At 36.0% G+C, this 23,748-nt stretch overlaps 4 protein-coding genes across 4 annotated transcripts in view; 2 read left to right on the plus strand and 2 right to left on the minus strand.

Annotated features, from left to right (window-relative positions):
- LOC103324759 (putative nuclear RNA export factor SDE5) overlaps positions 1 to 8,707 on the plus strand; it is a 47,995-nt gene extending 39,288 nt beyond the window's left edge. The window contains exons 8-9 of the mRNA XM_089048606.1: positions 8,384 to 8,430; positions 8,554 to 8,707. Coding sequence (XP_088904732.1) covers positions 8,384 to 8,430; positions 8,554 to 8,683 — 177 coding nt within the window. The 3' untranslated portion in view covers positions 8,684 to 8,707. The remainder of the gene's footprint in view (positions 1 to 8,383; positions 8,431 to 8,553) is intronic.
- LOC103324752 (DNA ligase-like protein) lies at positions 483 to 2,797 on the plus strand. Its single transcript, XM_008226860.2, has 8 exons — positions 483 to 777; positions 874 to 963; positions 1,360 to 1,419; positions 1,548 to 1,587; positions 1,723 to 1,816; positions 2,225 to 2,284; positions 2,366 to 2,457; positions 2,568 to 2,797. Exons 1-8 carry the CDS (start codon positions 686 to 688, stop codon positions 2,646 to 2,648), a joined length of 609 nt encoding a protein of 202 aa, XP_008225082.2. The 5' UTR covers positions 483 to 685; the 3' UTR covers positions 2,649 to 2,797.
- Positions 8,708 to 10,105: 1,398 nt separating the features above from the next.
- On the minus strand, positions 10,106 to 12,256 carry LOC103324761 (protein LOL2). Its single transcript, XM_008226869.3, has 4 exons — positions 12,095 to 12,256; positions 11,452 to 11,559; positions 10,873 to 10,982; positions 10,106 to 10,296 (listed from the first exon to the last, which is right to left on the minus strand). The coding sequence occupies exons 1-4, from the start codon at positions 12,237 to 12,239 to the stop codon at positions 10,225 to 10,227; spliced, it is 435 nt and encodes a 144-aa protein (XP_008225091.2). The 5' UTR covers positions 12,240 to 12,256; the 3' UTR covers positions 10,106 to 10,224.
- A 1,483-nt stretch (positions 12,257 to 13,739) lies between these two features.
- On the minus strand, positions 13,740 to 21,635 carry NRPB2 (DNA-directed RNA polymerase family protein). The gene is made up of 25 exons (XM_008226870.2): positions 21,063 to 21,635; positions 20,624 to 20,845; positions 20,253 to 20,543; positions 19,962 to 20,159; positions 19,808 to 19,872; positions 19,627 to 19,713; positions 19,424 to 19,544; positions 19,293 to 19,337; positions 19,071 to 19,208; positions 18,822 to 18,894; positions 18,535 to 18,611; positions 18,328 to 18,435; positions 18,131 to 18,247; positions 17,679 to 17,834; positions 17,499 to 17,603; positions 17,262 to 17,387; positions 17,100 to 17,177; positions 16,897 to 16,992; positions 15,875 to 15,990; positions 15,730 to 15,799; positions 15,592 to 15,645; positions 15,351 to 15,497; positions 14,946 to 15,245; positions 14,387 to 14,809; positions 13,740 to 14,265 (listed from the first exon to the last, which is right to left on the minus strand). Exons 1-25 carry the CDS (start codon positions 21,306 to 21,308, stop codon positions 14,146 to 14,148), a joined length of 3,579 nt encoding a protein of 1,192 aa, XP_008225092.2. The 5' UTR covers positions 21,309 to 21,635; the 3' UTR covers positions 13,740 to 14,145.
- Positions 21,636 to 23,748: the final 2,113 nt, after the last annotated feature.

The following is a 23,748-nucleotide window of genomic DNA, read 5'->3' on the forward strand; positions in this document are numbered from 1 at the left end:
AAAATCCAATAAAAACATGTGAATCAAAAAATTATTCAACCTTTTTATCTTTTCTTTGGGTAAAGGATTCAACACTTTCATATCTCATGTACATCTAAGTTTCAACTGGATTGCAGACATGAGCTTAGCCAAATTGATTAAAGTGGATGTGCTCTTCACTAGAATCCCCCTCCTCATAGTTTAAATTAGATTAAAGTAGACCGACTCAATCCCCCTCTCCGTTTGTATAAATAAAAAATAAAAAGTTTCAGCTGGATTGATTGGGTTTGGCCCATTAACAGAAATTGGATCAAATAGCATTGAGTAAAGGCGGTCAGGCCGTCCTGGGCCTAAATAGCCCAATATACTCTGCAACAAATAAATAATGGTATGTCCCATAAAGTTTATGAATAAATTAACCAAAAACTGATATAAAGAAAGGAGCTTATGGATTGGATAACAGGGAGGAAAGAAAAAAGAAATTCAATATAATCAAAACAAATAAATATATTTTAACTTCTATCAGAGAGGAAAAAAGAAGAAGGTGGTTTTACTATTTTAAAGTCGGGTTTTTTTATTCATCGCGGTTATTTAAAAGCTTCTTCAATCTCTAAAGCCAATTTGAGCGCGCGCGAATCTCACTCTGCAACTCAAAAAGCTTCTTCAGCCTCTAAACCAAAACCTCGACTTCCAAGGAGTAACGACAATGTCGACCGCCAAAGCGAGTAACAAGAAGCGCAGGACCGAGCCTCAGCTCGCCAAATCGGATCACCTCGATCTCGATCTCGACCTCTCCAAGTTAGTTTTCCTATAATTTCTTCTTCATCTTTTTTGTTTTTGCTCGTAGATTGGTAGACGAAGTTATGAGATTGAGATTATGGTTGAATTTTACAGTGATATCAAAGGAATTATGTCGGCACTGCACCAGATCCGAGAGAAAGCTCACAAGGACGGGCTTAAGAAGAACGAGGAGACCATATCAAGGTGAGCCGAATCATATCGGTCTGGTCCAGTTTGATTATCGCGGAAATTCGAATATCGTTGACCATTTCTTTGCAAGATTAATTCGAATGTCCTTGTTCTATTGCTTAGTTTCCCATTTCGTTTACAAATTGCAATAAATAAATTGATAAAACTCTGAAAATTGAAGGTACAATTGCTTGCTTGCTTATTTGTGTTAGTTCTGATAGGATTTATAATATGAATCTGTAACGATAATTTAGCGAAACCTGATGAACGATCTTTTTATATGAAATGTTCAAACAGCTACTAATTTAGGCATTTAATTTATTTTCTTTAAATTTTTTGTGTTTGAATATCTTTTGCTTTTATTCTGTAGTTATAGTTTCCTGAATTACCATTTATGTGTTTTTGCGACAGTGTGGCTGCTGAGGTCAGGTCTGTGATTGATGAACTGAAGTCTAAAGTTGAGAAGGATAGGTAAATAAGAATGTTTGAATTCAAACCAGTTTAAGTTACTAAATCTTCTTATTCCTTTTCATCCATAGTTTTACTTGCTGAAGTGTACTCATTTGGATTTGATGCCTTCTGTATTCTTCAATTCTCAGACAAAGTTTCGCTAAATCTCTTTCAAAGAGCTCAAAAGAGGTCTGTGGAAGGAGAAGAAAAGAGCTAAAACCATAGATGATCCTGCGGAGAAATTTGAATTTATAGTTAATTTGTTTGATGCCCAAATTTTTTATTCTGATTAATAATTTGGTTGTATATAATATATGTCTGCAGTGTGAGAATTGCTTGAAGACTGAAACTGCCAAGTTCCAAGCACTCTATGAGAAGTTTTGCAAGGACCAAGCCAACCATCTACAGGCCTTGAAAGGTAGTTCCTTACAGTTTCCAAATCTTATAATTGCATCTGGTTTCTCTTCATACTATAAAGCGTTTCTGTGTAAGTGGATTGTAATTGTAACATAAATTCAATTAGATAGCAACTAGCTTATTTGTCTGCATCTAGTAATTTTGCAAGTCTTTAACAGCAACTAGCTTTTTTGTCTGCATACTTTCGGTTTCGGATTTCTATGGATAGGAAGCCTGCTTTTTTATACTCTGCACACAGAACATGACATTGTCTACTGTCATCTTATGCATGTAGCTCTTTTAGTTTGGCTCCATTTTCCAGTAACAAGTAAAATTTAAGAGCATCATGTCAAAACTGCAGAACAGGCCATGGAATTATTAACTAATATAACCCATCGACCCTGTTAAGCATTGTTGTTCTATTTGACAGGCATCATTTCCAACTATGAAGAAGAGAAGGAAAGGCTCTGCACAAGATATGAACAACTGAGTAAGCAACAAAACTCCTTTACTCCTCCTTATAGTGAAATCGAATACAACAAAATTTTCTGATGGGTTGATGTCATGTCAGGAAAGAAAGAAAGGAGTCTGATATCTGAGCATGAGAAAGCTTGTACTGATAAAATTGCTAAACTGGAAGAGTCATTGAAAAAGAAGAAGCAGGTACCTCTCTCTCTCTTCCTTGAAAAATAAAAAGAAGAAGAAGCTTGTATTGATATCTCCATGTATATGCAAACATGTCTGAAAACCACATTTTCTGTTTATAAACTCAGGATGACAGAACTTTCAGCGTTCTGAGAAAGACTCTTGGCTCATTTCTGGAGAGTGACGAGGACATCCCGGCTGATGATTGAATGAATATTCAACTTGTTTGAGCTCAAGTCTCCAGTTACCTTTTTTCCCCCAAAAGATGTTACGTTTATTAATACTTGCAATATGATATGGTACATGGTTCTGCCATAGGTGTAAAGTTGAATTTCATATACAGTACCACATTATTACATGCTGCATGTGCAAAATGTTTAAAATTAGTCACAAATTTTCTCTGTACAATTTCTAGGCACGCCTCACTTGAGCCGTTTAATGAACAGGATTGGCAGGGGGAGAGGTGGTTGCCCCTGTTGAACAGACCATGGAGGGCGCTTGTTGTGTTCCTACAGATAAAAACATTTCACATCCAGTCAAACATATAAAACACAAGCAATTGCATTCTGATCTATTTACAACTATATATAATATACAAATTACAATACATGTTTCAAAAGTGTTTTCTTATTATTCTCCGTTATAATAATAACTATTACCAATGAAAGAACAACATGACGTCTATAAATTGAGAGCATCTCTAATGCAAGGGCAAGGGGCAAGGGGCTAGGTGCTATTTTAGCCCTCAAAATGGTACTATTCACAAAATCTTGCCTCACAAATTTTGTGGTTCTAGTGGTGGTGAGGGGCTAGGGGCTAGGAGTCTGCCCAACACCTAAAACACTCAAAACCCATCATATTTTATTTACAATTGTTGATTTATGATAAATAGTGTTTGAATTATAAATACATGTCAGGATTGAGTTTATTTATAAATTTGTATTATTTTATTTATGATAAAAATCAAAGCATATGAAATTTATTTTTGAGCCATACTTTAGAACAACAATTTTGAGCAAAATGAAAAAAGACAAACAGGCATAAATGTTTGGAGTAATTTTTTAAGTGAGAAAGTGATGAAAAAAGACTGTCCACATGTTAGGCAGCTCCCATCAATGGACATTGCAATTGGAAAAGTCAGCAAATTAGGCAAAACCATCCCCTTATCTTGCCTTAGGCCAAATTAGACTGAGCCAAACACATGCATTAGAAAATGTGTTTTTTCATTTGAGGCTAGATCACTTCCATTAGACATGCTCTAAAGCAAAAAAAATAGAACTTTCATTATTGTACCCATGTGAAAGTCTACAAATCCCATAACCTCTTCTAATTTTTATTTGAAAGGAAATTCTGTTGGAGGGGGGGAATAAGAAATATCATCTCATCATCAGGCAGTTCAAAGAGAACTTCTTAGAAAAAAAGAAAGTATTTTCATGTAATTAAAAGATTATCCCCAAAATTTGTCATGAACGCTAGCCTATTGGCACATACACAATTAATGGTTCCAATATGTTTCCCCTCAAGGCTCGGGCACCTAGAAGGGTGTTCACCTTGCTCCCTACATATTGAACATTCCAAAAGAATTGCACGTCCGTTGCTTAGGCAAAATCAGGCACAATATGAGTCTCTAAAGTGGGTGCCGCAAACATTACAAACAACCACCCCACCCTTGCCAAGAGTTGTGTTCATTGGCACATGATACTTATAAGGGCATAGTTGTGTAATATGTTCACCCATCTTTAAACAATACCTATATTCACTTGTCTGCAATTTGTAGATTCATTGTTAAATACAACAAAAACAATAAAAATAATAATTGTGAGGACATGACAATGAATGAATGAAGATAATAAAATCCAAAAATCAGTATTGTGAGCACACAACATAGAATTACAACAAATACGATATTATATCATAAGAAGAGGCACCCTCAAAATTGCATCACATTTTACAAGAAAAAGAATGAATTGAATGACCCAAATCAACTCAAAAGATCAGGTGTTGTACATATTCATATTTCATGTTAGTTTAGATCACGCATTACATTGGGGTCATGCACTGCTTCTTTCTTTGAATGAAGTTCAATGCAACTGCAGTCTCTCTTTCTCCTTTTACATTGTTATCAAATTTTATGCTGGTATGGTAGCAAATTAGCAATGCATCATAACCCAGTCTTACTATCTGCATTGCAAGTTGGAAAGACCCTTGTCGCATTTTAGATAGTATCATGATGAGTCATAGACGCTCCTACTAGTGTAAAAATCTAATCTCAAGTCAAGTAAGCGTTTCTTATTGGGCTTATTTATTTGGGTGATTTTCTTCATTTCTCTATTGTTTTAACATGCCCAGTAAGTTTTGAGAACTTTGAGATCAGCTCAAATAAATTATACTTGATGACAGAAAAAGTTAGAAACCATGAATTACACATTTGAACTCAATTCTAAATTCCTAATCAATTCCTTATCTAATTGATTTATGAATTTAAAGCAACCCTGGCACATTCATAGCCAGTTTCTCATGAGAGGGTGGGAAGCAGTAGCATTGATTACATTTCTGGCAATTATATCCAACTACTTAGAGAGGTTGTCGAAGCATCACTTGGCCCTCATATCATGATTCATATGCATACATGACACTGCCATATCACTTGGCTCCACCTTCCCTTTTCTATGTGTACAATTTTATTTATAATTATAGATCATGTGCTGCAAATTGCAATTCATTTGCGATAAAAACAAAACGCAATGTAGACATCAAATGATGATAGGATGTATGGCTAAACAAAAGCATGACATTAATAGCAAACGACATAAAAGACCACTCTTTTTTCTTTTTCTTTTACTGTATGCAGTCAATCTCATCCAACATTGGGATACGAAGATTACAATTATTTAAAAACATTTAAAATAAAAATTCTAATTATTTGTTAAATTGTAATTAACATTTAATCTTTGCTTTAACTTTTAGAGTACATAAAGTATAAGGGTCACAAGAAATATAAGTCGGGACTCCGCTCGTGGCTCGGACACATATAAGTCATGTGTTCACCATAATTCTCACAATGTAAATAATTCATGATAACTGCACATCCATCGCTTCCATCGCAATTGGAACAACACGAGTCTTTAAAGTGGCAACCACAACAATTACAAAGTACCACACACCTCTCGCTAACAATCGCATTCTTTGGGACATGATGCCTGTAAGGGCATAGTATTGTAAAGTGATCACCCACCTTTAAACAATACTCACATTCATGACCTGCAATTTGTTGATCCATTGTTAAATACAATAAAAGCAATAAAAATAATCTGTTATTATTCTTATTATTATTTTTAAACAATGAATGAATGAAGATGATAAAACTCAAAATTAATATTGTGAGCACATTACATAGAATAACAAGAAGTACATAGATGTTATGTAAATAAGAGATTGAAAAAAAAAACGAATATATGTAAATAGGGAAGCTTTAGGCGCATTTTTTTTTTCGGTCCCTAAAATCAAAAGCTTACCAATAAGATTTTCCGATTCATCAGTCTCTGATTCATCAGATTCATCATTCTCCGATTCATCATTCTTGCTCCCTGTTTCCATGCAATTACATTGTTAAATACACAACAAAAAAAGGTAATGATGCCAAAGAAGTTAGAAGGAGCGACATCTATGATCCCATCAACAAATAATGATATTATGCATCATGCACACACCAAAACAACTTGGCTGGAGAAAATCATCTTCAAAAACTGATACAAAATTTTGGCATGATACATCCTCTATAATTACACCAACAAAAATAATATAAAAACAACACTTTTTTTATAAACCACATAATGAATAATGCATGGAGAAAATGTCATCTGCAACATGCTTCTACCTAACGACAACCATGATAAATCAATTATATCTAAATTTGATCAATTACCAAAGCCATGCCACCATCTCCAATTATTTCCCAAAAATAAAATAAAAACGTGCAACACAAATATTTTGTTGAGAAATACACTCTCAAAAATAATTTTCATCTAAAAGTAAACAAATAAAAGTAGGATATTGTACGGGATAAAATTCTACTAGAACCAAAACGCAAGTAATCTCATAGGGAATTTATCGTACACAAAATTTGAGGCATAAAATTAAATTGCACATAATCTTCGTCACAAATCCTTAAATTAAACGAAAGAGGAAAAAACATACTGATTGGCTTTGGCCGGTGGATTTGCAAAGGTGGAGACACAACGCCGCCGTCCTTGATTGTGTGTGTGAGCAAACGGGATTCAGCTTACGACTCGGACACATATAAGTCATGTGTTACCTTTCTTCCCACAATTTAAACAATCCATGAGAATTGCACATCCATCGCTTCGGCCACAATTGGAACAACATGAGTCTCTAAAGTGGCAACCACAACGATTGCAAAGAACCACACACCTAGTGCTAACAATTGCGTTCTTTGGGACATAATACTTGTAAGGGCATAGTTGCGTAAAGTGATCACCCACCTTTAAACAATACTCACATTCATGACCTGTGTGCAATTTTTCGATCCATTGTTAAATACAATAAAAGAAATAAAAATAAGTCACTTTATTATTTATTTATATAAACACAAACCCAATGAAGGTTGAATGAAGATGTCTATTGAATTTATACATCAAAATGAATCTCAGTATCGCGAGCACATTACATAGAATAACAAATACATAGATGTTATGTAATAAGAGATTAAAAATATATATATATATATAAGTAGGCGCATTTTTTTACTTCTCTTTTGTACCTAAAATCAAAAGCTTACCAATAAGTTTTCTAGGCTCCTATTCATCAACTTCTAATTCTACAGAATCATATTCAACAGCCTTGCTCCCTGTTTCCATGTCATTACATTGTTAGATACAAAAAGAAAAAGGTGATGATGTCAAAGAAGTTAGAATGAACGACATATATGATCCCATCAACAAATAACGATATTATTAAATATCCGCTATGCATCATGCACACACCAAAATAAATTGGCTAGGAAAAATCATCATAAAAATTGATTCAAAATTTTGGCATAATATAGATGTTATGTCATAAAAGACTTAAAAAAAATGAATATATGTAAATAGAGAAATCAAAAGCTTACCAATAAGTTCTTCAACCTCTGATTCATTAGACAAAAATTATTCATCCTCAGGTTCTTCAAGCTCTGATTCATCAGCCTTGCTCCCTGTTTCCATGCAATTACATTGTTAAATACAAAAAGAAAAAAGAAAAAAAAAAAAAAGGTGATGATGTCAAAAGAAGTTAAAAGGAATGACATACAAACACCAAAAAAACTGATTCAAACCAAAATATTGTCTATGCATAATGCACAAACCAAAATAACTTTGCTGGAAAAATCATCTTCAAAAACTGATTCAAAATTTTGGCGTAATATATATGCTCTATAATTACACCAACAAAAATAATATAAAAACAATACTTTGATTTTACCATAGCACACAATGAATAATACATGGAGAAAATGTTATATGCAACATGCTTCCACCTAACGACAACCATGATAAATCAATTATATCTTAATTTGATCAATTAGCGAAGCCATGCCACCATCTTCAATATTTTGTTGCGAAATACACTCTCAAAAATAATTTTCCTAAAAAAGTAAACAAATAGAATTAGAATATTGTACGGGACGAAATTCTACTAGAACCAAAGCGTGAGTATTCTCATAGGGAATTTATCATACACAAAATCTGAGGCATATAATCTTCATCACAAACCCTTAATCTTTCGACTATATTGCAAATAGCTTTACTTAAACACACTCTTCAGTTGGATAAAATGAAATACATGCTTCAAAAATTGAACAAGGGGCAGTTTCCCTTAATGCAGATACCAAGCCTGACTTGATCACATATCTATTGTTCTGTGGCAGGGAAAATTTTTACAAGAAAAGGCACCCGAAGTGGATGAAGAGTCAAATGAAATGATTCTTAGAACAAGGTTAGCATCCTTTTCGTTGAAATTTTGTGGCGTGTGTTTCTACTCTCTGTGGATTGGTTAATGGTGGTGTATAGGATCCCACAATGTTATTTTTTTTTTCTTTTATTGTGTTTTCCTCATCAGAAACGTTGAGACACAAGGTGAAATAGTGCTTGGCTTGCAAGAACGTACGCGGTGCCAAGGAGGCGATGCGTCTTTTTTAGTGTCAAATTTCATCATTTTCTGGAATCTCATGTTCCTAGTTATTCTTTGAACTTTTTTCTTGTTAATTGTAATTATGTGTCAGCAATCAAGTGTCTTAAGGTCATCATTGATACAGCAGAGGAAGAGATCTCAAAAGGATCTCGTAGGTGAGTATTGGTAAGATTGGTTCATAATTACTTGCTGCATCTGTTTGAACAATTCTTCATACTTGGCTTTTCCTTTTTCCATTTACACAGGTTTTGAAGCTACTGCAGGAAAAATCGATTAAGTGGGGACTGAAGGGGAAAATGCGTGAACAATACTAATCTAATTAGACAATATTAATCGGAAAAGTTTAACTTTGGTAGAAAATTAATGAAATCAAGTCGTTTCTCAAAGGGTGGTGCTCACAGAGTTGAATGATCAACAATCATATTGTTGGTTAGAATATACAATTGAAAGGTTGCGCAAGAGAAAGTAATGTGATTTTGATTTTGAAAGAAGAGTGGAAGCTTTTCCTTTTTGGCCCCGTTTAAGAGTGAACCTTTGTTGGATTTTGATCCCGCAACTAAAGGGAACTCTTAGGGGATTGCAGACTGACTTTTGGTTGGGTTGGGCAAGATGATATTCAACTTCACGGGGCACTCTACGTCGACGATTTTTTCTTTTCCGTTGACTATCTTGACTTTTCAGCTTCTCATATAGTGCATCAATTGGGTTCTCAAAATGTACAACTAGGACGAACAAGTTTGTTCCTAGCTTGACGACAACATTCCCTATATATTTCTCTTCTTCAAACTGTACTCCGAATTGTTGGTCAATTTTCTTATTATTATCGCGCGTATACTTGTAATGACGACGATCAACAAGAAAGAACAATGACTTCGAAAGATACATAGCTAAGGCATCATAATGATCAAAAAGCGCTCCTAGAACCAGTTGGTCATATACCTTTGTAACTGTTTTTTCTTTAACTTCAAACGCGCACACTTCCACCGCTATATTTATCAAAAAGAGTTGCATATAATATAGCCCTTGTCATATTTTGTAACAATTCACTTGAACTCTGGACTTTCATATCGGGCATGCGACCTTTCAAGTAATTCCAAACATATTGACCACCACCTCCCCTCACGAGAAAGCTTGAACTGATAAAATTGCTAAACTGGAAGAGTCATTGAAAAAGAAGAAGCAGGCACCTCTCTCTCTCTCTCTCTCTCTCTCTCAAAATAAAAAGAAGCTTGTACTAATATCTCAATGTATATATAAACATGTCTCAAAACCACATTTTCTGTTTATAAACTCAGGATGACAGAACTTTCAGCCTTCTGAGAAAGACTCTGGGCTCATTTCTGGAGAGTGACGAGGACATCCCGGCTGATGATTGAATGAACATTCAACTGTTTGAGCTCAAGTCTCCAGTTACTCCTTCCCCCTAAAAGATGTTACGTTTACTAATTCTTGCAATATGATATGGTAAATGTTTCTGCCATAGGTGTAAAGTTGAATTTCATATACAGTACCACATTATTACATGCTGCATGTTCAAAATGTTTAAAATTAGTCACAAATTTTCCTCTACAATTTCTAGGTACGCCTCACATAAGCAGTTTAATGAACAGGATTGGCAGGGGGAGGTGGTTGCCCCTGTTGAACAGACCATGGAGGACGCTTGTTGTGTTCCTACAAATAAAAACATTTCATATCCAGTCATACATATGAAACACAAGCAATTGCATTCTGATCTATTTAGAACAACTAAATACAAATGACAATACATTTTGTTTTAAAAGTGCTTTATTATTATTCTCCCTTATAATAATAACTATTACCAATGAAAGAACATGACGTCTATAAATACGAAGCAAAAAACATAGAACTTTCATTATTGTACACATGTGAAAGTCTACAAATCCCATAACCTCTTCTAATTTTTATTTCAAAGGAAATCTTTCTTCTTCTTCTTCTTCTTTTTGTTGTTGTTGTTGTTGTGGGGGGAGGGGAGATAAGAAATATCATCTCATCATCAGGCAGTTCAAAGAGAGCATCTCATCCCTGTCCTCGGTAATTTCTTGATAATCATGGAAACAAAGTTCTAGACTTTGCTAATAACTTCTTACAAAATTTCTGATTTCACATATGACACTAGCCTATTGGCAGTGAGACTTACAAGTGTATTCCCATAACAGACACAAAATGGTTTCAATATGTCCACAGCACAGAGGTATCTATTCTTTTGCATGTATATTGTTTACTTACTCCAATTTCTGTCACAAACTGGCAAGAGGAACACCTGACGGATGAAGCTCCATATTGATACATCAGCAACACTGCACAACTACCACATTTAACTTGTCCAACCTGATCAGCTGATAAAAGAAGAATGAGTTAAAAAATAGAACATAGTGCCATCATGACAGTAATTGCATAACGATGACTCGATTTTAAGTCCATTGGCACTTGTGGTTTAGTGCTGAACTATTGCACACTGCATAGGGGCCTTCGAAATTTCATAACAAATTTTACAAGAAAAAGAATTGATTGGGTCACCCTAATCAACTCAAAAGATCAGGTATTGCACAAATTCTATATTTAATGTTAGTTGGGGTCATGCACTGCTTCTTTGAATGAAGTTGCAACTGCAGTCTCTCTTTCTCCTTTTACATTGTTATCAAACTTTGGCAATACTTGCGCTAGGCGTACAATATCATCACAAGATAACATGAAGTAAGAAAACCTACAACAATTTTGGAAAAGGAAAAAGAGGAGAGAATGAGACTGAGAACGTTGCTTACTAGGTACACCAAGTATCTAAGTGAAAGAGGAAGAGAGAAGAACCTTCTAGCACAAAGTTGACCGTCTGACAGCATGAGCATTGAACATGTCTGGCTCCTCGTGAATATTTAAGCAGGCGACGGCAAGAACCACAAACCATTTGAGCTATTTCTGCATCACAATTAGCTAGCTCATCAGATTAAAAAAAAAAACTTTCACTATGTGTAAAAGCTGAGATGAAAGGCTTTATGGAACATTCTTCTGAGGAATCTAAAGATCAACATTTAGTAATTCAGCGGTTCCAATAAGGTAGCCATGGGATCTGATCTGATATTTTGGATCCAATGATTATTTATGCTGGTATGGTAGCAAATTAGCAATGCATCATAACCCAAATTATCCATGATTCATTCCTATTCCTGCTCAGCCCCTAATCTATAAATCGTTTGATGATAAAGTTGCCAACATAGAAAGTTGGAAAATTTTGAGACAAATAACAAAGCAAGACAAGTGAGTTGTCAAGTGGACAACCTTAAACAAAATAAAAAATTAACAACACAACGCCTATCCAAGTACCAAGTATAAGAGAAACCCCAAATAAAACCAAACACATAGCACTCGAGAATAAAACATAACAGAGTCTCTGATTGATATTAAAGTCGATGTTGTTTGTTATTATGCGGTCATACAATGGGAAGAGACTGACCGGAAGGGGAGGGTGGTGGTTGGGCAGCAGCGATGGATTGGTACTCCGGGACTGGCCCTTTGTCTACTTCCACTGTGCTCTCCATCCTCCTCTCTGTCTCTGCCTCTCGCACGCACGGCGGGGGTTGCAGACAACAACTTGACATGTCTCGAAACGTTGTCGTTATGTTGCAGGCCTCAGATTATTGGTAAGTTCTAATAGGCCTAAGGTGGGCCTGAAATGGTGAACCCAAATTGGACCAAATGTTGAACTGTAGACTGTTGGCTCGCTTGTTTGTAACCCCTGTTTTTTTTTTTTTTGGGACGAAAGTAACCCTATTTATTGATTTCAAATCTAAGGAATTTTTTTTTTTGAGCACCTTTCCTATTGAGAGAGACGATAATATACTAAACTCACACATACTACATGGATGCTAGAGCTCGAACGTAGGACCTTACCTGAGGGAGTATATACTATAAACAACTACACTAGTAGACAGAGGTGGCCCATGGAGTGTGCGAGGTGTGCGACCGCACATGGCCTCCAAAATTTAGGGGCCTCCAAATTTTTCCAAGTCAACCCATTAAATTAACTAAAACATGAAAATAAAAATAAAATTTAAATATCACCCCACAACCCCACATGCAAGGCACCAAAATCAAAATTGAATTGAATATTAATTATCAACAAATTCTACAACTTAGGGAGTAGAGGCCCTAATTTAATTCATTTTCCTCTTCCCAACTCTCACGCTGCAACTCTTCTTTTTATTTATTTATTATGGTTTGAAACCTATGTTTTCCTCTTCCCAACTCTCAAGCTGCAAAACTATTCTAATATTCTTTTGTCTTTCAGTAAGTCTTTCTCACTCTCCTCCATCAAAATAAAGCCATTTTTTTTTCAGTACCAGTGTACCACCCTCTTCCATCAAATTTTGGATTGTAAAAACTCAAGCTTTAGCCCTTTCCCAAAAATCACATTTCTTTTCTTCCTCCCTTATTCACATGAGAATTCACCAAGCATTGAAATTGGGAAATCAATTTATCAGCTCTGTGATTTGGAAGAGTGACTAAAGATTTTTGTTTTTGGAAAGCTCTTTCCGAATGTGTTCTTCTCGTGTCAAAATTTTTTGTTTCTATATGGATTTTTTTTTTTCCTACTTGTATATACAGGACCTCGACATCCATATTTGCACAAGGCCTCTAAAATCAATGGACCGGCTTTGCTAGTAGGTCCTTTGCTAAATTCAAGGATTTACTATGACTTGAACCCAGAACCTTGCCTGAGGGAATACATACTCTAAACAACTACATGAGTGGGCCCTTCACTAAATCCAAGAATTTATTAGATGAAGTTTTAAGTTAAAATTGGTTGTTCAAATAATCAGAATTCATATATGCAAAGATTGATTTAGGCCAGAAAAGGAAGAAACAAATGATTATTTCAAATATACTACAACTAGTTATTTCAAACACATTCAATATTTTTTTAGTTTGTACAAAATTTAACCTATTTGTTAAATCTCCATCCACATGAAAATATTATTGGAGGAACTTTTACAATATAGATCTGAATCTGACAATTCATAAGATCATTACACTTTTGTTTTACTAACCACCGAAACAGATAACAGAATTCCGCTTTGACAACAACTTAGGAAAGCACATTACAACTAAAATGTTGCGTATAGATTTATCTATATTTGATAGTGTAATAGCTAAAATACAATCAATTACAGTTAAGTTATTACAAATCCCTCTCCTCTTCACGTGAAATGAGAAGAAAACAAAACTACCTCACGGAAATACTACAGCTGAACCGATGCAAGACTTTGAGCCATATACTCAATCGAAATTAATAGGAACTGACCAATCTTCTGATTCGGTCTCCCACCCTTGGAGTAGCCTCCAGCATGTTTTTATTGTGGCACGATTTACAGACTCCAATCCTCAACTTCATGCTTTTTTTAAACGGAGTTGTTCTGACTTAGCTGCAGCGTACCAAAACTTCAGAAAATGGAGTTTTTTTTGCCATCAATCATATGCATATATATATATATATATATATATATATCAGGCTCCTTTCTTCTTTTGGTCTTTGGCGGGCTTGATGTCCTTTGTGAGCATTCTTGGTGCTATAGCCATGGACATAAGCTCTTGGAAGAGCAGCTTGCAAGCATAGGGAATGTATACCTACATATACATAATGTAAAAGTGGGTTAGCATTAACCTCTCCACACGAGAGAGAGAGAGAGAGAGAGAGAGAGAGAGAGAGAGAGAGTCTGGAATACACCAGTGAAGTAGAAATATTCACCTGAACAATGTCAGTTTTATTCTTGCAACCTCTGCACTCAAATGAATTCTTCTTGAGATTTGCAATAGCTATTAACCCACAACGCTCACAGACATGAACCCTATATGCATCACTTTGGTCGAACAATCTCTCTTTCAGAAAGTGAGCAGCGCCATGGGCAATCATGCAATCTCGCTCCATTTCTCCAAATCGCAAACCACCATCACGAGATCGTCCCTCAGCAGGCTGCCTTGTGAGGATCTGTACTGGACCCCGCCCACGGGAATGGATCTTGTCATCAACCATATGCTTCAGCCTCTGGTAATATGTGGGGCCAAGGAATATCATAGCACTAAGCCGCCTGCCTGTGTGGCCGTTATACATGGTCTCAAACCCACGCATTTGATACCCACAGCTGTGAAGAGCTCTGCTAATATTGTCCACCTAACAAAAAAATCGTAATAGATGAGAATCTCCAAAATCCCACAACAAAGAATTGGCTGCAATTTGTTATGACAGGTACAAGTAAGAAATTCTATAAGAAATTTAGAGGCATGTTTCAAGAGAAAGTGCAACTCACAGTCACATCTGTAAAGGGAGTTGCATCTCCTTCCTTCCCCATGTGAGCTGCAACCTTCCCCATGATACACTCAATAAGCTGACCAATGGTCATTCGAGAAGGAATAGCATGTGGGTTCACAATAATATCGGGGGTGACCCCTTCCACAGTCCATGGCATGTCTTCTTGTGTATAAGTCATACCCACTGTCCCCTTCTGTCCATGTCTACTGCTAAATTTATCACCAATCTGTGGTATCCGGACAGATCTCACCCTTACTTTCACAAACCTCAACCCATCAGCATTAGTCGTCAGTAGAACCTATTATATGGCACAGAGCAGGTTCAGCTTTGTAAGAAAGCACAACAGAATCTGTATCATAAATATATAAATAAAAGAAGAGAAGTCATTTCACACAAAGCTAACCTGATCCACAATCCCTGTTTCACTGTGGCGTAAGCTTATGCTATGGTCACGCCGTGTGTATCGTGAAGCAGCTTGCCCTTGCGCCTCATCCTGAGCCATGGGAGTGGTCTTTCCTATGATAACATCTTCACCTGAAACCCTAGTTCCCTAAGATCATATCAATGAGAACTTGATTAGATAAAATTTGTTTCACAGGATAGGTGGACAGAAAATCATTGAAAAACAAATTTACAATACTTACAGGAGGTGCAAGACCATCATCATCCAACTTGTCGTAAGAACCATGCCGCATGCCCTGTAAAATCAAATCTTAGTATGGCGTCCAACACTTACACCGGCAGCAGCATCAGACACATAAACTAAAAAATAAAACTCTCACCATCGTATTTGCTCTGTCTGGACGCCCGAAATCCTCTTTGACAAGGGTCCCCATCTTTTTCTCCTCGTCCCTGTGACAGGAAGTTAATACATTGTAGAAAAATATAATTACATGTACTCAGGATACCAGTTATAGATAAACTGACCTATAAGAGCGGAAAAATATTGACCGGAAGAATCCACGGTCTATAGAGGATTGATTCATAATGACAGAATCTTCCTGGTTATAACCAGAATAGCAAGAAATGGCAACAATAGCATTCTGATGCAGAATGGAACAAAGAAAAGGAATCATTAGCAGACTAAATTAGAAAACTTAAACTGCCAAATTGCCCCCAGAACTATCACCAAATTTTCGATTTCCCCACTGAACTTTTTCTTAGTCAGTTAAGGATACAAACTAATTTTTTTCGCCAATGTCATCAACATTTCATCCAATTTACCATTAAATATGCGGGCAAATTGGTAATTTCCCACTTTAAATGGGTTGGAGGTGGCTGGTGTTGGAGGAGGTGGCTGGTTGGAGGGGGGCTACTGGTTTTTAAAAATAAAAAAAATTATGCAGACCCTTTTTTGTGTTTTCTGCTTTAATTTAGAGAAGGGGACAAGGGGGCTGGTGGCTTGAAATGCAGTTATGTACTGATGCTGGAGGCAGGGGCTGGGAAAAAAATTGCGGTTGAATCTGACTCCCAGATTTGCACGTACATGGTGATTGGAAGAGAAAAAAAAAAAAAGAAATTGAAAATATAGTGGGTGTGTAGAGTAGATTTTTGGGGTGGGATAATTTTTTTTGGTCGGGAGTGTGTATGTGTGTGAGATAGTGAGAGAGAGAGGTGATGCGTGGATGATGGCGGATGGGAGAGGGTGGCAGGCTGCGGGTGGCCGTGGGTGAGAAGAGTTAAATCTTAGTTTTAAATTATTTTTTGTGTTTTGTGTTTTATGTTTTATATTATAGTTTTTTTATGTTTTTAATTATTTTTTAACTGAAATTTGGATTAAATGTCAATGATTTAGGCGGTAGGGGGGGCATTGGCGAAAAAAATTAGCTCATATCCTTAATTGACTTAAAAAATGTTCAGGGGGGAAATTGAACATTTGGTGATGCCACTGGTGGCTGCCTGAAATGAAGAAAAAAAGAGAAACATGTAAAACAAGGTTAAATATTTACGATGCCAGCTGGAAGCTGCCTGAAATGAAGATGCTCCATGGCTCGTGTAGTGACAAGGGGCTTCTGAGGGTAGTACAGAACATACGCCAGTGTATCCTGAGTGAAGCAACAAGAAGTAACTTACCATAGTTTATAATCAACTGTAACTTTCACGAAAAGAAAATAGAGAATACATAATTACAATAGTGGGAACCTAATCATACCATTCGGAACTGATAATTGGTGACATAAATTCCCATAGCTTGCTTGCCCATAGCAGATTGATACGTATTACGTGGAGACTGATCACAACAAACAAATAAGTAGATGGAATAACAAATGAATAAGATATCAAACACATAAATTCACTTGCATGACAAATTTACCTGATTATGATCGGGAAATGGTATAATTGAAGCACAAACACCCAAAATAAGCGATGGATGAATTTCACAATGAGTGTAAGTGTCAGAATATGCCTCTTCAGGATTGAGCCTTGCTTGTACAAGATCCTGGGTACAAGTTTTTAGAAATTGAGATCATCAATGCCCTATGGGTTCTACAGGTCTGTTTTTAATCCAGAATAAAATCATGATGCAACTTTTTCAACGAGAACTACTCACATTAATTGTCATGGAAATCATTGTAGTCTCCTCTTCTTCCGTATCAATATATTCTATAAATCCCTTTGCTACAAGATCATGCCAGCCACCATCTTCAGGGTTTTCCTGAAAACATACGGGTAGATTCCTGTAAACACTGGAAGTCCAAAAAAAATTAATTGAAGATTTCAGCTAGCTAACCCTCTGCTGTAATGCATGAATATCTTTCTTCTTTATGAGAAGCCTTTGTTTATCCACGATGAATAACGGACGACTGCAACGGCCATAATCAGTATATATCCGCAATTCTTTAAGACGGATATCTCTGACAACCCCAACTTCAGTATTGACATCAACCTGAAGAAGTACATAGTAATCAGCATCTATAACGTTTAATGTGACATTAACACGTGGGATTTCACAAGTCAGAACGAATATGGACCCAAATTGCATTGTGTTAGGAAGATTCGGCAGGTAAGAACAAAGCACAATAATATGAAGAGAAAAAAAAAAAGATACAGAAATGGTGTAATCTAAGAAGACTCGGACTACTTATAAAATCCAAGGTTTCAACTATTGCAGTTTGTTCCTTTGGCGTGAAATCTACCCAAAATTAAATTTTAATAAAGAAATAAAATAAAATGGATACTGACCCGTCGCCTTAGCTTTCTTAATGTTTTCACCAACATTTCAGGATCACGATGTATACCAACCCAACAGCCATTAACAAAAATTTTCGTGGCTTGGGGAATAACGGCAGGGGAAATTTCCTACAATCAATTTAAAGAAGAATGTCAAAATAACAAATGAAAATAGAAAGCCAACATTCATTAGAACTAGTAGTACAAACCTCAAAATTCTCTGTACCCCATTCTTCCAAAAATTCCAATATTGGATAAGCAGCTGATCCTACTGTGATGTATACCATCAACGCAAGATTCTTTACAAGTCCACATGCCTGGTGTAACAGCCCGACAAATACTTGAGTGCCACGTACAGAAAGAAAGGGTTTCTCAAAGTAACTTACACATTCAGATATTTAACACACAAGACTCACTTGTCCTTCAGGTGTTTCAGCTGGGCACATCATCCCCCACTGCGAGTTATGCAACTGCCGTGGTTTGGCCAATTTCCCTGATAAAAGAAACCTCAATTAAAGGGAAGGAGGAGAAATTCACAATGACAAGCAACATGTAGGTAGCAACATGATGATTCCAGGGGCAAGAAACGACGCCAAAAGCTTTTCACCTTATTGAACAGATGATACTTGTCTTTGCAATCCAAAGGCCTTACAGGTGAACCTTAACTATACAATATACAGAAGAAGCCAGAAAGTAGTTTTACCTTCACGCCCTATGGGAGAATTTAGCCTTCTCAAGTGTGACAAGGTGGACGCATATGTCAAACGATTTAACACCTGTTAAAAAAATTTGAATTCCAAATTAATGAATTTGGTACATGATTTTATACAATTGATAAGCTTAAATCGACCAATACAAACCCACCCCACATTTAAACAACCTGAGCAAAGCATGATGGAATTATAACTGCCAAACTCAACAGCAGAAATTAAAAGAAAATTGATAAAAGTACCTGTGACACTCCAGCCCTTGTACCAGCTGCATTTGCTTGCCCCCAGTTCCCAGTAGCAAGTGAATATTTGAGGCCACTAGTAATTGTTTTAGCTTTGATGGCAAATTGCAGGTTAAGTTCCTTTCCATTATCGACACACTGCACCATGCATGGATTGTGTAAGTATAAACCCAAATATAATAATTACAGCAACTTAAATAAGTCAGAGTTCATGTAAGGAACCTTTTGCACATAACCTCTCACATCCCTAGTCAACTTCCTGAATAACTGCACTTGCATATACAATTCTATGGTCAACAAAATAATGACAAAACAAATTTCATAAAACCCCCAATTTCCACCAGAAAACAAACCATTCGAAACAAGCCTCCCAGTAAGGGACCAGCAAGATCCAGCCTCTTGTTGCCATAATGATCCCTATCATCTTCTGCCCTCCGACCAAGTGCACACAGTAGAAGCCTGTGAATGATATATCTGGTACAAGAAACAGCATGTATTCAGTACACAATTCAGAAGCCACCCTAATGGTAATGCGTGTCCTACCAGTAAAACCTACCCAAAATAGTAAGCTTTCTTTGTCTCACAAAATTCTCCGACACCAACATGTGGAAGCATTTCCTTTTGAAGGATCTCTTTTGCATACCTGTGCATATGCATAAGATAATAATCTCATGAGCACTACAGAAGGTTATGCAAAACGTCATGAGACCCTGCAAATTTACAAAGATAACACATACTTGATCCTCTTTTCTCTACTAACACCAACAGTTGCACCTCTTTTTCCAATATAGTCGAGTGCAACCTGCAACAGGAGAGAATAATATACCATTTGACTATAAGGGAATCGAGACATCTGTAAACTCTGCAAAATAAATTGACAGAGAGAGACACCTGTTGATTTTGAATCACAAATGCTTCTTCCAGAGAAGGTCTAAGCAACTCCATCATCTGAGTATCAGAGAAGTCATAACAGATATGCTCTAATATGTCTTTATCAGCAACAAACCCGAGAGCTCGGAACACAATAATAATAGGAATTTCAGCTCGAATGTATGGAAGAGTAGCACGGATGTATTGTCCAGAAGAACCCTGCAATAATATAAATGCCCGCAAACAAAATCCATATAAATAAAACATACAACATAAACAAAACAACAACATTGCCACAATCAAATTCATTACCCCTTTAGAACTAGTCCGAGCAAGCATCCGCACAAACATTGTACTGGGCGGTCTGTTTTGGGACTCCGCCATAGACCGAACTTCCGCCACGTAGGCATACTTGTTAGGCTGCCTCTTTTTGAACACGTAGACATGATTGGTGCTCATCTTCTCTTGGGCAATCAGAACCTTTTCACTCCCGTTTATAATAAAATATCCACCTTGATCATATGGACACTCTCCCAGCTCTGTTAAATCTTTTTCGGAATTCTGGTACAACGTGCAATAACTAGACCGAAGCATTATAGGAACCTGATAATATACAGCAATTGAATGAATTTGTTAACAATGTTGAATCCATACATCATTACTAAATTGTTCACATTACACACCTTTCCAATGAATACTTTGGTGAAATCCTGAGTTTCGGTGACTTCTTCACCATCATGTCCTTTCTTTACAATGCTCTTTGAGACATCCACATACAAGGGTGCTGAGTACGTTAGATTTCTCAACCTTGCAGCTTTGGGAAATAAGGTTGCAGTTTCTCCATCAGACTCGGTCATCATGGGCTTACTCAAATAAATCTGACCGAACTTAATCCTATATGTAGTCTGCAATCCAACCCAACAGCATTAAAGAGCCAAAGAACATAACCACCAAATATGCTCCAAACTCTACTTTAATTTCCTAAAAATACACAAATGTGAGAAGGAAACCTAGCTCGCAATATACTTATAAATTTTAGTTTTCATACGCTAATTGTTAGCCCTAAATTCATGGAAACCACGAAGCTCAATCTCATATAGGATTGAACAAAGAACAATCTACCTCGGCAAAATCAGGCTGGTGGCCCGGGTTATGCTGCGACTCAGGGCGAATCTCGATATCGGCCGACTCATCGACAATTTCCTGCATTGTGTTCTGAATGAACTCGTCGAATGAGTCGAGCTGTTGGCGCACCAAACCCTTCTCTTCGAAGTAGGCTGAGATGACGGCCCAGGCGTCCTCCTGCGTGATTTCATCTTCGTCGTCGTCGTTGTACTGCTGGTCGTCGTACTCGGGCTCCTCGTCCATGAATGTGGTTGCGGATCGGAATTCGAAACCCTAGGTCTGGTTCGGTTCTTTGTGCCCGACTGAACGGTGCGTTTGCGAGTGAGCAAAACCCTAGCAGAGCTTTTCACTGTTCAGGTTCAGATGAGCTTCGAAAGTGGTGAGGTTGCGAGGTTTGAAAATAGACAAAAGAGAGAGAACTGTCGTTTTATTAGCACTTGCGGGTATGGATCGTTTTATCTTTTGCCGCCGTTGCTTCCTGTCTTCAGGACGTAGAGGCGGTTCAACGTTCAAGCCAAAGAGAAGAGCAACCAAAACAATAACAACAAAATTGTGAGAATTTGGATTCTATTTTTATTTTTCTGCCAATAAAACTATTTCTATAATGTAACAAGTCTTAATTAATGCAGTGATATTTCATCTTACATGCTTAAAAAAAAAAAAAAAAAAAAGAATTACTTACGCTAATACCTTTTAAAATTTTCAATTTTTTCACGAACTTCCTTAAGGTTTTATAAATTATATAAACATTTCTTGAGGATTTAAATTATTTTCACAAAACTCATTTTTAATTATTATCCATTCAAAGATTGATAATTTTATATAAAAAGATTCTTCATCTAGGTGTTAAGTGGCGAAACCGTAAAGCCAAGCGGCTATACTATTCTTTTTAAAAAAAATTAAAAATCCGAGTATAGCCGCACGGCTGTACTATTTTTTGATTTTTTTTTAAATATTAAAACCGACTATAGCCCAGTGGATATACTATTTATTGATATTAATTTGCTAGTTTGAAAATCACCATCTTGCATTTTTGTTACAACAAGTAAATAATCTTAGCCGCTTACATTCATTAATAATTAGTAAAATATGGAACAGGAAAAAATATGAATAAAATATGTACATGTTTTATTCGGCAAAATTTGGGCACATTACAACTTAAAAGTTCGGCCACTATATTATATTTTAATATAAATAGTTTACATTTTAATATATATTATTTTTATTTAATAATATGTAAGAATTATGTGTATAATACGTGGATTTTGTGTGTCTTATTAAATTTTTTGTAAAAAATATGTGTATTAAACTTGAAAAATATGTACATACCTGTATAATACAAGTATTGTACATTTGCTTTTTAAAAACCATAAACTTTACCGAGTCTTTAAGACATTTGCAGAACACGGACGTATTATTGAAAAATACGCACGTACATATATTAAACATGAAAGTGCTACAGTCTTTATACGAGTAATAACTCTAGAAAAATAAAAAATCAAAAAGGGATAATAGAGACTCGAGTAATGGCTTAACAGTAATGGATAATGCTCTGAACAACTCTTATTGATAAACGAAAATTAGAGAAAAAAAGGATCTCACTACATATATAAAGAGTATAGTTGTGTGGCTCTTGGGCTTTGGAGAATTTTAACTGTCTTTAAAATATTTAAATATTCACTAAAAAATAATTATTAAAACATAATTATTAATTAAAGTAATTTAAAAAGGCTAAAATATTACTTAATTACATATATTAAATTAAAGAAGTTGGACAAAAAAACATAAGTAAAGAAACTAATTTTATATTTTCAAAAATTGCTGTTTTTATTTTTATTTTAAATGGTATAGCAGCACAGCTATACTATAAAAAGGACCCACCCGTGCCTACGCCTGTGGACCAAGTAAGCCGCGCGGCTATACTATTATAAATATATAAAAAGGGCTCACCCATAGCCTAGGCGCCACTTGTCCAACAAGTAAAGCCAATTGGCTGAAAAAACCAAGTATAGCCGATCGGCTATACGATTTCTTTTTATATTTTCAATTTTTTTTAAAAACCTCGCCCGACAAACATTGTCCGGTTATTAATTTTTATACAAATTTATAAATAAACCAAATCCTAAACATGTATTTATAAAAAAACTCAAGCACTATTTAAACATAGAAACACACTCAAAATCAACCCCAAAGTCAACTTTTTGGGTGTGTTTATAAATGGGTTTTGAGTGTGTGTAATGATGGGTTTTGGGTGTGTTTATAAAGTGTTTTGGGTGTTGGGTTTTTTTATAATTTCAACATCTATTTTGGGTGTTTTAGTGAAACTCCCTAATTTTTATCAAAAATAGAGCTATACAATTTTTTATATATAAAAAGGACCCCCCATTGCCTATTCGCCACGTGTCAATACGGTAAAGCCAAACGGCTATACAATGTTTTTAAAAATTAGGAAAAAATACTTTTTAAAAAATCAGGAAAAAAGCGTATAGCCGCTCGGCTATACTATAAAAAGGACCCGGTCCCCAAGAGTCGAAACAGTAAAGCCGGACGGCTATACGATTTTTTTTAGAAATTGGGAAGAACTAGTATAGCCGCACGGATATACGAGTTTGTTAAAAATCACAAAAAAGGAGTATAGCCGTTCGGCTATACTACCACTCGTCGAAACAGTAAAGCCGTACGG

Source organism: Prunus mume, linkage group LG3 (genome assembly GCF_029339155.1).
Source record: "Prunus mume cultivar Tortuosa linkage group LG3, ASM2933915v1, whole genome shotgun sequence".
NCBI classification, from domain to species: domain Eukaryota; kingdom Viridiplantae; phylum Streptophyta; class Magnoliopsida; order Rosales; family Rosaceae; genus Prunus; species Prunus mume.

What these genes read in the sequence shown, in the direction of transcription:
- LOC103324752 (XM_008226860.2), top strand. Translation starts at nt 686, where the DNA reads ATGTCGACCGCCAAAGCGAGTAACAAGAAGCGCAGGACCGAGCCTCAG. An exon ending in TTTCAAAGAGCTCAAAAGAG is followed by an intron (nt 1,588 to 1,722) that starts GTCTGTGGAAGG and finishes ATATGTCTGCAG; the next exon opens with TGTGAGAATTGCTTGAAGAC. An exon ending in CATTGAAAAAGAAGAAGCAG is followed by an intron (nt 2,458 to 2,567) that starts GTACCTCTCTCT and finishes TTATAAACTCAG; the next exon opens with GATGACAGAACTTTCAGCGT.
- LOC103324761 (XM_008226869.3), bottom strand. Translation starts at nt 12,239, where the DNA reads ATGTCAAGTTGTTGTCTGCAACCCCCGCCGTGCGTGCGAGAGGCAGAG. An exon ending in ACCACCACCCTCCCCTTCCG is followed by an intron (nt 11,560 to 12,094) that starts GTCAGTCTCTTC and finishes ATTGTGATGCAG; the next exon opens with AAATAGCTCAAATGGTTTGT. An exon ending in GGTCAACTTTGTGCTAGAAG is followed by an intron (nt 10,983 to 11,451) that starts GTTCTTCTCTCT and finishes TTCTTTTATCAG; the next exon opens with CTGATCAGGTTGGACAAGTT.
- NRPB2 (XM_008226870.2), bottom strand. Translation starts at nt 21,308, where the DNA reads ATGGACGAGGAGCCCGAGTACGACGACCAGCAGTACAACGACGACGAC. An exon ending in TTGTGATTCAAAATCAACAG is followed by an intron (nt 19,873 to 19,961) that starts GTGTCTCTCTCT and finishes CTCCTGTTGCAG; the next exon opens with GTTGCACTCGACTATATTGG. An exon ending in GGCAGCTTCCAGCTGGCATC is followed by an intron (nt 15,991 to 16,896) that starts GTAAATATTTAA and finishes ATTCTGCATCAG; the next exon opens with AATGCTATTGTTGCCATTTC.